Source organism: Panulirus ornatus, chromosome 4, assembly GCF_036320965.1.
Source record: "Panulirus ornatus isolate Po-2019 chromosome 4, ASM3632096v1, whole genome shotgun sequence".
NCBI classification, from domain to species: Eukaryota; Metazoa; Arthropoda; class Malacostraca; order Decapoda; family Palinuridae; genus Panulirus; species Panulirus ornatus.
Window position 1 is genome coordinate 34,241,238 of NC_092227.1, and position 13,430 is coordinate 34,254,667.

The 13,430-nt window shown below is 40.6% G+C and overlaps 1 protein-coding gene across 1 annotated transcript in view; it reads right to left on the bottom strand.

Moving 5' to 3' along the window:
• LOC139765951 (uncharacterized) overlaps positions 1-12,125 on the bottom strand; it is a 73,010-nt gene extending 60,885 nt beyond the window's left edge. The window contains exon 1 of the mRNA XM_071693958.1: positions 11,984-12,125. Within this exon, the coding sequence (XP_071550059.1) occupies positions 11,984-12,110 (127 nt within the window). The 5' untranslated portion in view covers positions 12,111-12,125. The remainder of the gene's footprint in view (positions 1-11,983) is intronic.
• Between the last annotated feature and the right edge of the window lie 1,305 nt (positions 12,126-13,430).

A 13,430-nucleotide genomic window follows, 5' to 3' on the forward strand; every position in this document is an offset into this window, starting at 1 on the left:
CACCTCACACCACACATTGTCCTCAAACATCTCATTTCCAGCACATCCATCCTCCTGCGCACAACTCTATCCATAGCCCACGCCTCGCAACCATACAACATTGTTGGAACCACTATTCCTTCAAACATACCCATTTTTGCTTTCCGAGATAATGTTCTCGACTTCCACACATTCTTCAAGGCTCCCAGAATTTTCGCCCCCTCCCCCACCCTATGATCCACTTCCGCTTCCATGGTTCCATCCGCTGCCAGATCCACTCCCAGATATCTAAAACACTTCACTTCCTCCAGTTTTTCTCCATTCAAACTCACCTCCCAATTAACTTGACCCTCAACCCTACTGTACCTAATAACCTTGCTCTTATTCACATTTACTCTTAACTTTTTTCTTCCACACACTTTACCAAACTCAGTCACCAGCTTCTGCAGTTTCTCACATGAATCAGCCATCAGCGCTATATCATCAGCGAACAACAACTGACTCACTTCCCAAGCTCTCTCATCCCCAACAGACTTCATACTTGCCCCTCTTTCCAAAACTCTTGCATTTACCTCCCTAACAACCCAATCCATAAACAAATTAAACAACCATGGAGACATCACACACCCCTGCCGCAAACCTACATATATATATATATATATATATATATATATATATATATATATATATATATGGGTTTTTTATGATTTTTAAGGGGGATGAAGCAAAAAAATAAATGAAGCCTCCAAAATAAAAAAAAAATTGTAGAACATTTTTCTTTTTTACTCTTAGCGAACTTTTCAGTTTACCATGAGAATTAGTTCTTGTAAATATCAATGGTTTGGGCACATGGAGAGAATGAGTGAGGAAAGATTGACCAAGAGGATATATGTGTCGGAGGTGGAGGGAACAAGGAGAAGTGGGAGACCAAATTGGAGATGGAAAGATGGAGTGAAAAAGATTTTGAGTGATCGGGGCCTGAACATGCACGAGGGTGAAAGGCGGGCAAGGAATATATTGAATTGGATCGATGTGGTATACCGGGGTCGACATGCTGTCAATGGATTGAATCAGGGCATGTGAAGCGTCTGGGGTAAACCATGGAAAGTTCTGTGGGGCCTGGATATGGAAAGGGAGCTGTGGTTTCGGGCATTATTGCATGGCAGCTAGAGACTGAGTGTAAACGGATGAGGCCTTTGTTGTCTTTTCCTAGCACTACCTCGCACACATGAGGTGGGGGGGATGTTATTCCGTGTGTGGCGAGGTGGCGATTGGAATGAATATAGGCAGACAGTGTGAATTGTGTGCATGTGTATATATGTATGTGTCTGTGTGTGTATATATATGTGTACTTTGAGATGTATTGGTATGTATATTTGCGTGTGTGGACATGTATGTATATACATGTGTATGGGGGTGGGTTGGGCCATTTCTTTCTCCTGTTTCCTTGCGCTACCTCGCAAACGCGGGAGACAGAGAGAAAGCAAAAGAAAAAAAAAAAAAAAAATATATATATATATATATATATATATATATATATATATATATGTATATATATATATATATATATATATATATATATATATATATATATATATATATATATATATATATATATATATATATATATATATATATATATATATGTCATATGTCTTTCTTTTAAACTATTCGCCATTTCCCTCGTTAGCGAGGTAACGTTAAGAACAGAGAACTGGTCCTTTTATGGAATATCATCACCTGGCCCCCTCTGCTCATTCTTTTGGAAAATTAAAAAAAAAAAAGAGAGCGTAGGATTTCCAGTCCCCTCCGCTCCCTCCCCTTTCAGTCGCATTCTACGACACGTAGGGAATACGTGGGAAGTATTCTTAATCCCCTATCCCCAGGGATGATATATATATATATATATATATATATATATATATATATATATATATATATATATATATATATATATATATATATATATATATATATATATATATATATATATATATATATATATATACATTCCAGCTGTGATAGGAGTTCCGGTGGCTCCTGGACCATCCATTAATCAAGAGGACCGTGTCTGATGTTGGCAGAGAGAGAGAGAGAGGAAGAAGTCCTCTCTGCCTCATGCCTCAGTATACTCACCGTCCATCATGAGTCAAGGGAAGTGGTCAACAGTGATACAGCCGATCGCTTTTTAAGGTAAGATCCTATGAGAAGTTACAATCCATAATCCAGTACGGGAACGGCCCACGTGACGTCATGCGAGGACTGACGTCACTCCCCTTGCGTTGGAGGGGAGGAAGTTGATTTGGGTCACCTTTGGTACCCTGATCCGGGAATCGTCAAGTTACGTCTTCTCGTACGCCACCTCCGACCACCTGAACAACGAGCTGAACCTAGGCATCAGACGTGGACGAGGAGATCGCCGCCATTGACCTGACCGACCCTGCAAGGACATGGTCACACCCATCGACAACGGTAACCTCCAGAAGACCGACTTCGACGATGAAGGCCTGCACTGTGGCTGAGAGATTGACTTGAGGAGGCAGAAGTGATATTGTGACTGTGATTGTGTCAGCGTCGCGTCGCCTCGCCGCAGTGTATCGAGACAGACTTCCCCAGAACTTTTAAAGGGGAAGTAAATGTTTATAGTTGTGTTAATGGAGTGATAGTTTTCATGCATGGTGTTTTTGACAAGAAAATAGTGAAGTTGGAGAAAAATGTAGCTTAGACATTGAAGCTTATTGATACAGTGGTGAAATTGATGAGAACTGCTATTGACGTTTGTGTGAATAAATTGTACATTTCCTTTTCCATAGCCAGAGGTTGAACCATTATGTGACATTCATTTTTTTCATTCATTTCAAGCTAAAAGTTTGTTTTATAAATTGTTTCTTACATTTTTCATATGTATATATATGTATGTGTGTGTGTGTGTGTGTATGTGCGTATGTATGTGTATGTGTGTGTGTGTGTGTATATGTATATATATATGTATATTATCCCTGGGGATAGGGGTGAAAGAATACTTCCCACGTATTCCTCGCGTGTCGTAGAAAGCGACTAGAGGGGACGGGAGCGGGGGGCCGGAAATCCTCCCCTCCTAGTATTAACTTTCTAAAATGGGAAACAGAAGAAGGAGTCACGCGGGGAGTGATCATCCTCCTCGAAGGCTCAGAGTGGGATGCCTAAATGTGTGTGGATGTAACCAAGATGTGAAAAAAGGAGAGATAGGTAGTATGTTTGAGGAAAGGAACCTCGATGTTTTGGCTCTGAGTGAAACGAAGCTCAAGGGTAAAGGGGAAGAGTGGTTTGGAAATGTCTGGGGAGTGAAGTCAGGGGTTAGTGAGAGGACAAGAGCAAGGGAAGGAGTAGCAATACTCCTGAAACAGGAGTTGTGGGAGTATGTGATAGAATGCAAGAAAGTAAATTCTCGATTAATATGGGTAAAACTGAAAGTTGATGGAGAGAGGTGGGTGATTATTGGTGCATATGCACCTGGGCATGAGAAGAAAGATCATGAGAGGCAAGTGTTTTGGGAGCAGCTAAATGAGTGTGTTAGCGGTTTTGATGCACGAGACCGGGTTATAGTGATGGGTGATTTGAATGCAAAGGTGAGTAATGTGGCAGTTGAGGGAATAATTGGTATGCATGGGGTGTTCAGTGTTGTAAATGGAAATGGTGAAGAGCTTGTAGATTTATGTGCTGAAAAAGGACTGATGATTGGGAATACCTGGTTTAAAAAGCGAGATATACATAAGTATACTTATGTAAGTAGGAGAGATGGCCAGAGAGCGTTATTGGATTACGTGTTAATTGACAGGCGCGCGAAAGAGAGACTTTTGGATGTTAATGTGCTGAGAGGTGCAACTGGAGGGATGTCTGATCATTATCTTGTGGAGGCTAAGGTGAAGATTAGTATGGGTTTTCAGAAAAGAGGAGTGAATGTTGGGGTGAAGAAGGTGGTGAGAGTAAGTGAGCTTGGGAAGGAGACCTGTGTGGGGAAGTACCAGGAGAGACTGTGTACAGAATGGAAAAAGGTGAGAACAATGGAAGTAAGGGGAGTGGGGGAGGAATGGGATGTATTTAGGGAATCAGTGATGGATTGCGCAAAAGATGCTTGTGGCATGAGAAGAGTGGGAGGTGGGCTGTTTAGAAAGGGTAGTGAGTGGTGGGATGAAGAAGTAAGAGTATTAGTGAAAGAGAAGAGAGAGGCATTTGGACGATTTTTGCAGGGAAAAAAAATGCAATTGAGTGGGAGAAGTATAAAAGAAAGAGACAGGAGGTCAAGAGAAAGGTGCAAGAGGTGAAAAAAAGGGCAAATGAGAGTTGGGGTGAGAGACTATCAGTAAATTTTAGGGAGAATAAAAAGATGTTCTGGAAGGAGGTAAATAGGGTGCGTAAGACAAGGGAGCAAATGGGAACTTCAGTGAAGGGCGCAAATGGGGAGGTGATAACAAGTAGCGGTGATGTGAGAAGGAGATGGAATGAGTATTTTGAAGGTTTGTTGAATGTGTCTGATGACAGAGTGGCAGATATAGGGTGTTTTGGTCGAGGTGGTGTGCAAAGTGAGAGGGTTAGGGAAAATGATTTGGTAAACAGAGAAGAGGTAGTAAAAGCTTTGCGGAAGATGAAAGCCGGCAAGGCAGCAGGTTTGGATGGTATTGCAGTGGAATTTATTAAAAAAGGGGGTGACTGTATTGTTGACTGGTTGGTAAGGTTATTTAATGTATGTATGACTCATGGTGAGGTGCCTGAGGATTGGCGGAATGCGTGCATAGTGCCATTGTACAAAGGCAAAGGGGATAAGAGTGAGTGCTCAAATTACAGAGGTATAAGTTTGTTGAGTATTCCTGGTAAATTATATGGGAGGGTATTGATCGAGAGGGTGAAGGCATGTACAGAGCATCAGATTGGGGAAGAGCAGTGCGGTTTCAGAAGTGGTAGAGGATGTGTGGATCAGGTGTTTGCTTTGAAGAATGTATGTGAGAAATACTTAGAAAAGCAAATGGATTTGTATGTAGCATTTATGGATCTGGAGAAGGCATATGATAGAGTTGATAGAGATGCTCTGTGGAAGGTATTAAGAATATATGGTGTGGGAGGCAAGTTGTTAGAAGCAGTGAAAAGTTTTTATCGAGGATGTAAGGCATGTGTACGTGTAGGAAGAGAGGAAAGTGATTGGTTCTCAGTGAATGTAGGTTTGCGGCAGGGGTGTGTGATGTCTCCATGGTTGTTTAATTTGTTTATGGATGGGGTTGTAAGGGAGGTAAATGCAAGAGTCCTGGAAAGAGGGGCAAGTATGAAGTCTGTTGGGGATGAGAGAGCTTGGGAAGTGAGTCAGTTGTTGTTCGCTGATGATACAGCGCTGGTGGCTGATTCATGTGAGAAACTGCAGAAGCTGGTGACTGAGTTTGGTAAAGTGTGTGGAAGAAGAAAGTTGAGAGTAAATGTGAATAAGAGCAAGGTTATTAGGTACAGTAGGGGTGAGGGTCAAGTCAATTGGGAGGTGAGTTTGAATGGAGAAAAACTGGAGGAAGTGAAGTGTTTTAGATATCTGGGAGTGGATCTGTCAGCGGATGGAACCATGGAAGCGGAAGTGGATCATAGGGTGGGGGAGGGGGCGAAAATTTTGGGAGCCTTGAAAAATGTGTGGAAGTCGAGAACATTATCTCGGAAAGCGAAAATGGGTATGTTTGAGGGAATAGTGGTTCCAACAATGTTGTATGGTTGCGAGGCGTGGGCTATGGATAGAGATGTGCGCAGGAGGATGGATGTGCTGGAAATGAGATGTTTGAGGACAATGTGTGGTGTGAGGTGGTTTGATCGAGTAAGTAACGTAAGGGTGAGAGAGATGTGTGGAAATAAAAAGAGCGTGGTTGAGAGAGCAGAAGAGGGTGTTTTGAAATGGTTTGGGCACATGGAGAGAATGAGTGAGGAGAGATTGACCAAGAGGATATATGTGTCGGAGGTGGAGGGAACGAGGAGAAGAGGGAGACCAAATTGGAGGTGGAAAGATGGAGTGAAAAAGATTTTGTGTGATCGGGGCCTGAACATGCAGGAGGGTGAAAGGAGGGCAAGGAATAGAGTGAATTGGAGTCATGTGGTATACAGGGGTTGACGTGCTGTCAGTGGATTGAATCAAGGCATGTGAAGCGTCTGGGGTAAACCATGGAAAGCTGTGTAGGTATGTATATTTGCGTGTGTGGACGTGTGTATGTACATGTGTATGTGGGGGGGGGGGGGGTTGGGCCATTTCTTTCGTCTGTTTCCTTGCGCTACCTCGCAAACGCGGGAGACAGCGACAAAGTATAAAAAAAAAAAAAAAAAAAAAAATATATATATATATATATATATATATATATATATATATATATATATATATATATATATATATATATATATATATATATATCATTATTATTATTATTATTATTTATTATATTGTTTTGTCGCTGTCTCCCGCGTTAGCTAGGTAGTGCAAGGAAACAGACGAAAGAATGGCCCAACCCACCCACATACACATGTATGTACATACACGTCCACACACACAAATATACATACCTATACCTCTTAACGTATACATGTATATACAAACACTGGCACATACATTTATACACGTGTACATAATTCATACTTCTCCCTTTATTCATTCCCATCGCCACCTCGCCACGCATGTAATAACAATCCTCTCCCCCCACATGTGTGCGAGGTAGTGCTAGGAAAAGAAAACAAAGGCCTCATTCGTTCACACTTTTTCTCTAGATTTCATGTCATAATGCACCGAAACCACAGCTCCCTTTCCACATCCAGGCCCCACAGAACTTTACATGATTTCCCCCAGACGCTTCACATGCCCTCGTTCAATTCATTGACAGCAAGTCGGCCCCGGTATACCACATCGTTCCAATTCACTCTATTCTTTGCACGCCTTTCACCCTACTGCATGTTCAGGCCCCGATCACTCAAAATCGTTTTCATTCTATCTTTCCACCTCCAATTTCGTCTCCCACTTCTCCTCGTTCACTCCACCTCTGATATATATATCCTCTTTGTCAATCGTTCCTCACTTATTCTCTCCATGTGACCGAACCATTTAAAAACACCCTCCTATGCTCTCTCAACCACACTCTTTTATTACCACACATCTCTCTTACGCTTACATTACCTACTCAATCAAACCACCTCTCACTACATATCGTCCTCAAACATCTTATTTCCAGCACATCCACCCTCCTCCGCACAACTCTATCCATAGCCAACGCCTCGCAACCATATAACATTCTTGGAATCACTATTCCTTCAAACATACCCTTTTTTCCTTTCCGAGATAATGTTCTCGACTTCCACACACTCTTGAGCACTCCCAGAATTTTCACCCCTCCCCCACCCTATGATTCACTTCCGATTCCATGGTCCATCCGCTGCAAAATCCACTCCCAGATATCTAAAACTCTTCACTTCCTCCAGTTTCTCACCATTCAAACTTACCTCCCACTTGACTTGACCCTCAACCCTTCTGTACCTAACAACCTTGCTCTTTTTTTCATTTACTCTCAACTTTCTTCTGTCACACGCTTTACCAAACTCAGTCACCAGCTTCTGCAGTTTCTCACATGAATCAGCCACCAGCGCTGTATCATCAGCGAAACGCCACTGACACCCTTCCAAAGCTCTCTCATCCACAATAGACTGCATACGTGCCCCTCTTTCCAGAACTCTTGCATTCACCTCCCTAACAACCCGGTCTATAAGCAAATTAAACAACCATGGAGACATGACACACCCCTGCCACAAACCTGCATTCACTGAGAACCAATCGCTTTCCTCTCTTCCTACACGTACACATTCCTTACATCTTCGATAAAAACTTTTCACTGCTTTTATATATATGTATATATATATATATATATATATATATATATATATATATATATATATATATATATATATATATATATATATATATATATATATATATATATATATAAATATATATATTTTTCTTTCTTTCATATTGGATTGAACCAGGGCATGTGAAGCGTGTGGGGTATTCCATGGAAAGTTTTTTTGGGCCTGGATGTGGAAAGGGAGGTGCGGTTTTGGTGCATTATACATGGCAGCTACAGACTGAGTGTGAACGAATATGGCCTTTGTTGTCTTTTCTCAGCGCTACCTCGCGCACATGCCGGGGGAGGGGGTATTTATTTCAAATGTGGCGGGGTGGCGACGGGAAGGAATAAGGGTAGACAGTATGAATCATGTACATGTGTATATATGTATATTCTCTATGTGTATATGTATGTGTACGTTGAGACGTATAGGTATGTATATATGCGTGTGTGGACGTGTATGAATATACATATGTAAGTGGGTAGGTTGGGCCATTCTTTCGTCTGTTTCCTTGCGCTACCTCGCTAACCCGAGAGACAGCGACAAAGTATGATAAATGAATATGAAAAGATAAATAAATAAATATATATATATATATATATATATATATATATATATATATATATATATATATATATATATATATATATATATATATATATATATATATATATATATATATATATATGTACATATATATATATATATATATATATATATATATATATATATATATATATATATATATATATATATATATATATATATTCTCTCACATTTAGACACCCCAATCTGAGGCTTTGGGGGATGAGCACTCTCCGCATGACTCTTTCTTCTGTTTCCCCTTTTAGAAAATTAAAATACAAGGAGGGGAGGGTTCTAGTACCCCGCTCCCGTCCCTTTTAGTCGTCTTCATCGACAGGAGGGGAATGCGTAGGAAGTATTTCTTTCCCCTATCCCAAGAATGCAGCCAAGGTAGTAGAGGAATGGGATGTATTTAGGAAAGCAGTGATGGCTTGCGCAAAAGATGCTTGTGGAATGAGAAACGTGGGAGGAGGGCAGATTAAAAAGTTTAGTTAGTTGTAGGATGAAGAACTAAAATTATTAGTGAGAGAGAAGAGAGAGGCATTTGGACGATTTTTTCAGGGAAGTAGTGCGAAAGACTGGGAGATGTATAAAAGAAAGAGGAAGGAGGTCAAGAGAAAGGTGCTACAGGTGAAACAGAGGGGAAATGAGAGTTGAGGTGAGAGAGATCATCAAATTTTAGGGAGAATAAAAAGATGTTTTAGAAAGAGGTAAATAATGCGCGTAAGAGAAGAGGACAAATCGGAACATCGGTGAAGGGGGCTAATGTGGTGGTAAAAATGGGTAGTAGTGATGTGAGAAGATGGAGTGAGTATTTTGAACGTTTGTTGAATGTGTTAGATGATTCAGTGGCATATATAGAGTGTTTTGGTCGAGGTTGTGTGCGAAGTGAGAAGGTCCGAGAGAATGGTTTAGTAAACAGAGAAGAGGTAGTAAAAGCTTTGAGGAAAATGAAAGCTTGCAAGGAGGCGAGTTTGGATGGTATTGCAGGGAAAGTTATTGAAAATGAGAATGATGGTGACTGTGTTGTTGACTGGTTGTTGAGGATATTCAGTATATGTATGGCTCTTGGTGAAGTACCTATGAATTGACGGAATGCATGCATAGTGCCATTGTACAAAGGCAAAGCGGATAAAGGTGAGTGTTCAAATTACAGAGGTATAAGTTTGTTGAGTTTTCCTGGGAAATAATATGAGAGGGTATTGATTGAGAGGGTGAAGGCATGTACAGAGCATCAGATTGGGGAAGCGCAGTGTGGTTTCAGAAATGTTAGAGGATGTGTGGATAAGGTGTTTCCTTTGAAGAATGAATGTGAGAAATACTTAGAAAATCAATTGCATTTGAATGTAGCATCTATGGATCTGTAGAGGGCATATGATAGAGTTGATAGAGATGCTTTGTGGAAGATGTTAAGAGTATATGGTGTGGGAGGCAAGTTCCTAAAAGCAATGAAAACCTTTTAACGAGGATATAGGGCATGTGCACGAGTAGGAAGACAGGAAAGTGATTGGTTCCTAGTGAATGTCGGTTTGCGGCAGGGGTGCGTGATGTCTCCAAGGTTGTTTAATTTATTTATGGATTTGTTTGTTAGGGAGATGAATGCAAGAGGTTTTGAGAGAGGGGCAAGTGTGCAGTCTGTTGTGGATGATAGGGCTTAGAAAGTGACTCAGTTCTTGTTTGCTGATGATACAGCGCTGGCGGCTGATTCGGGTGAGAAACTGCATAAGCTGTTGACTGAGTTTCGTAAATTGTGTGATAGAAGAAAGCTGAAAGCAGACGTGAATAAGAGGAAGGTTACTAGGTACAGTAGGGTTGAGGACATATCATTTGAGAGATAAGTTTGAATAGAGAATAATTGGAGGAAGTGAAGTGTTTTAGATATCTGGGAGTGGATTTGGCAGCGGATGGAATCATGGAAGCGGAAGTGATTCAATGGGTGGGGGAGGGATCGAAAGTTCTGGGAGCGTTGAAAAATGTGTGGAAGGCGAAAACATTATCTTGGAAAGCAAAAATGGGTATGTTTGAAGGAATAATGGTTCAAACAATGTTATATGGTTGCGAGGCGTGGGCTATAGATATGGTTGTCCGGAGGAGGGTGGATGTGTTGGAAATGGGATGTTTTAGGACAATATGTGGTGTGAGGTGGTTTGATCGAGTGAGTAATGAAATGGTAAGAGAGATGTGTGGTAATAAAAAGAATGTGGTTGAGAGAGCAGAAGAGGGTGTATTGGAATGGTTTGGTCACATGGAGAGAATGGGTGGGGACAGATTGACAAAGCGGATATATGTGTCAGAGGTGGAGGGAACGAGAAGTGAAAAAGATTTTGAGCGATCGATGTCCGAACATGCAGGCGGGTGAAAGGCGTGCAAAGAATAGAGTGAATTGGAACGATGTGGTATACCGGGGTCGACGTGCTGTCAATGGATTGAACCAGGACGTGTGAAGCGCCGGGGTAAACCATGGAATGTTTTGTGGTGCCTGGATGTGGAAAGGGAGCTGTTGTTTCGCTGCATTACGCATGACAGCAAGGGACTGAGTGTGGACGAATGTGGCCTTTGTTGTCTTTTCCTAGCGCTACCTCGCGTGCGTTTGGGGGGAGGGAGTTGTCATTTCATGTGTGGCCGGGTGGTGACGGGAATGAATGAAGGCAGCAAGTATGAATTATGTACATTTGTATATTTGTATATGTCTGTGTATGTATATATATGTATACGTTGAAATGTATAGGTATATATATGTGCGTGTGTGGACGTGCATGTATGTACATGTGTATGTGGGTGGGTTTGGCCATTCTTTTGTCTGTTTTCTTGCGCTACCTCGATAACGCGGGAGACAGCGACAAAGTATATTAAAAAAAAAATATATACATATATATATATATATATATATATATATATATATATATATATATATATATATATATATATATATATATATATATATATATATATATATATATATATGTGTGTGTGTGTGTGTGTGTGTGTGTGTGTGTTTGTGTGTGTGTGTGTGTGTGTGTGTGTGTGTGTGTGTGTGTGTGTGTGTGATATTTACAGTACGCATGACTGTATCATGGTCGAATTCTTAATCTTCATGAACGTAATATGATTGCGTAAACCGTATTTTCTGATAAGTTGATGGTACCTGTAAGACCGAGTGATTACTTTCTTTAATGTATTTCTGAAATGATTACAGCGGCACGCAGAAAACTAGTTCTGGATAGTTAGCTGATATCGGAAATCTCTTAAGACAATCACATCCATTTGTCGTTAGCAACTTGTAAGGGGAAATGAGATTCGCGACAGTAATTACGCACTTTGTCACATCAAGTGGTGTGGTAACTGCCAGTCAGTAACGGAAAAAGACGGAGGAACGCTATCGCCTCGCTGTTACATCGAACAAAACTTTACTTCCAAAGATATGACACGAAATAAAAGTTCCGCTTATTACAACTTACGGCCTATTCGACAAGGAACTAATAAGAAATAAAAGCTAAATCAAGAGGCATATGGTTCATTGTGAGGTACTTACCGGAGGCCAGGGAGGAGAGAGACGCGGCCGACATCTCATCCCCCTGCAAGTTGTAGTGTCGAACATCGTCAACATCCTGGTGTTCCTGGTCCACCTGCCGAAGAGACAAGGCTGTAGTTGTCAACATCTTGGCCTTCTTGGTCCACCTGGAGGAGAAACAAATTTGTAATTGTCAACATCCTGACCTATCTACTGGAAAGACAAGGCTCTAGCTATCATGACACTTGTTCACCAGCTGCTGTTGTCACCATCCTAGCCTACCTATTGGAGAAACAAGGCTGGAGTTATTACCTTCTTAGTCCACCTATTGAAAATATATAGATGTGACTATCAGTATGTTGCTTCCCTTATTGGAGATAACCTTGCAGTTGTCATCATCCTGGTTTGCCTATTAAATGTACAAGTCATAACTCCTGTAACTTGGTTCACCTTTTGAAAACAATGGAATGCATTTACAAAGGTGCACTGCGGTAACAAGTTTTTGGTTCCTTTCGAGGCTGTTTGTGAGAGAAGAAAAATCAGAAATATAAAGCTTAATGTAGACAAGTTAAAGAGAAAATATATAACAATGGAGAAATGCCTTTAAACGTTTTTAACAACCGATATATACTTAACGTTTCTCGGACTTAGAACGATAGTCGTATTCCATCAGAGAAATACAAAGAAATTCAATCAACCGAAGACCACTAGGTCCTTTCGAGACAGTTTTTGATGGTGGAAGATATCAGAAACTTAGACATTAGTGTGGTAAAAGTGGAAAGGTGTATAGATAATTCAGTCAGTAAGACCAACAAACTGTCAACGTAACAAAGTAGGCGCGCATTACGTCGTGCAATTCAAGTGAAATATTTAACAAGTTCTCCTTAAACGTATCTTTAGTAATGCTTTCAACAAATCTTACAAGTAGATCATTCCAAATGTTATCAGTCCTATTGAAGAAAAAGTTCTTCACCTCATTAGAGGTAATACGCTTGCCACAAATTTGTATCTATCAGTACAAGTAAAATAATACAAATCAAGTCTTAAGAAACTTCTTAAATCAAGATAATTTTGAATGCTGAAATTATCTTTTTATCCTCTCTTTTCCGAGGTAGATTTAGGTCGTTTAGTTGGCTCTCATGGGATTTGTTTATCAGTCTGGGATTGGTCTTGGTTGCTCTACGCTGTACTTTCTCCATTCTTGACGTGTCTTTTTTTTCAAGTAGGGTGACCAAAACTGAAAATAATATTCTAGAGGGGCAAGCAAAAGTGAATTGTAAAGAGCATAGGTGATCTCTCTACCTCGATAACCTTACTTCTGAATAAGAATTCTTCTTTAATCTTATTACTATTCATACTGAGGCCTACCTTCCATTTGAACTACCTATATATAAAACTTCGCACTCGTCAATAATAAGATTCCTTAGCCACCCATGAAATCAGTTCATTAGCTTCTCTATGTCACTTT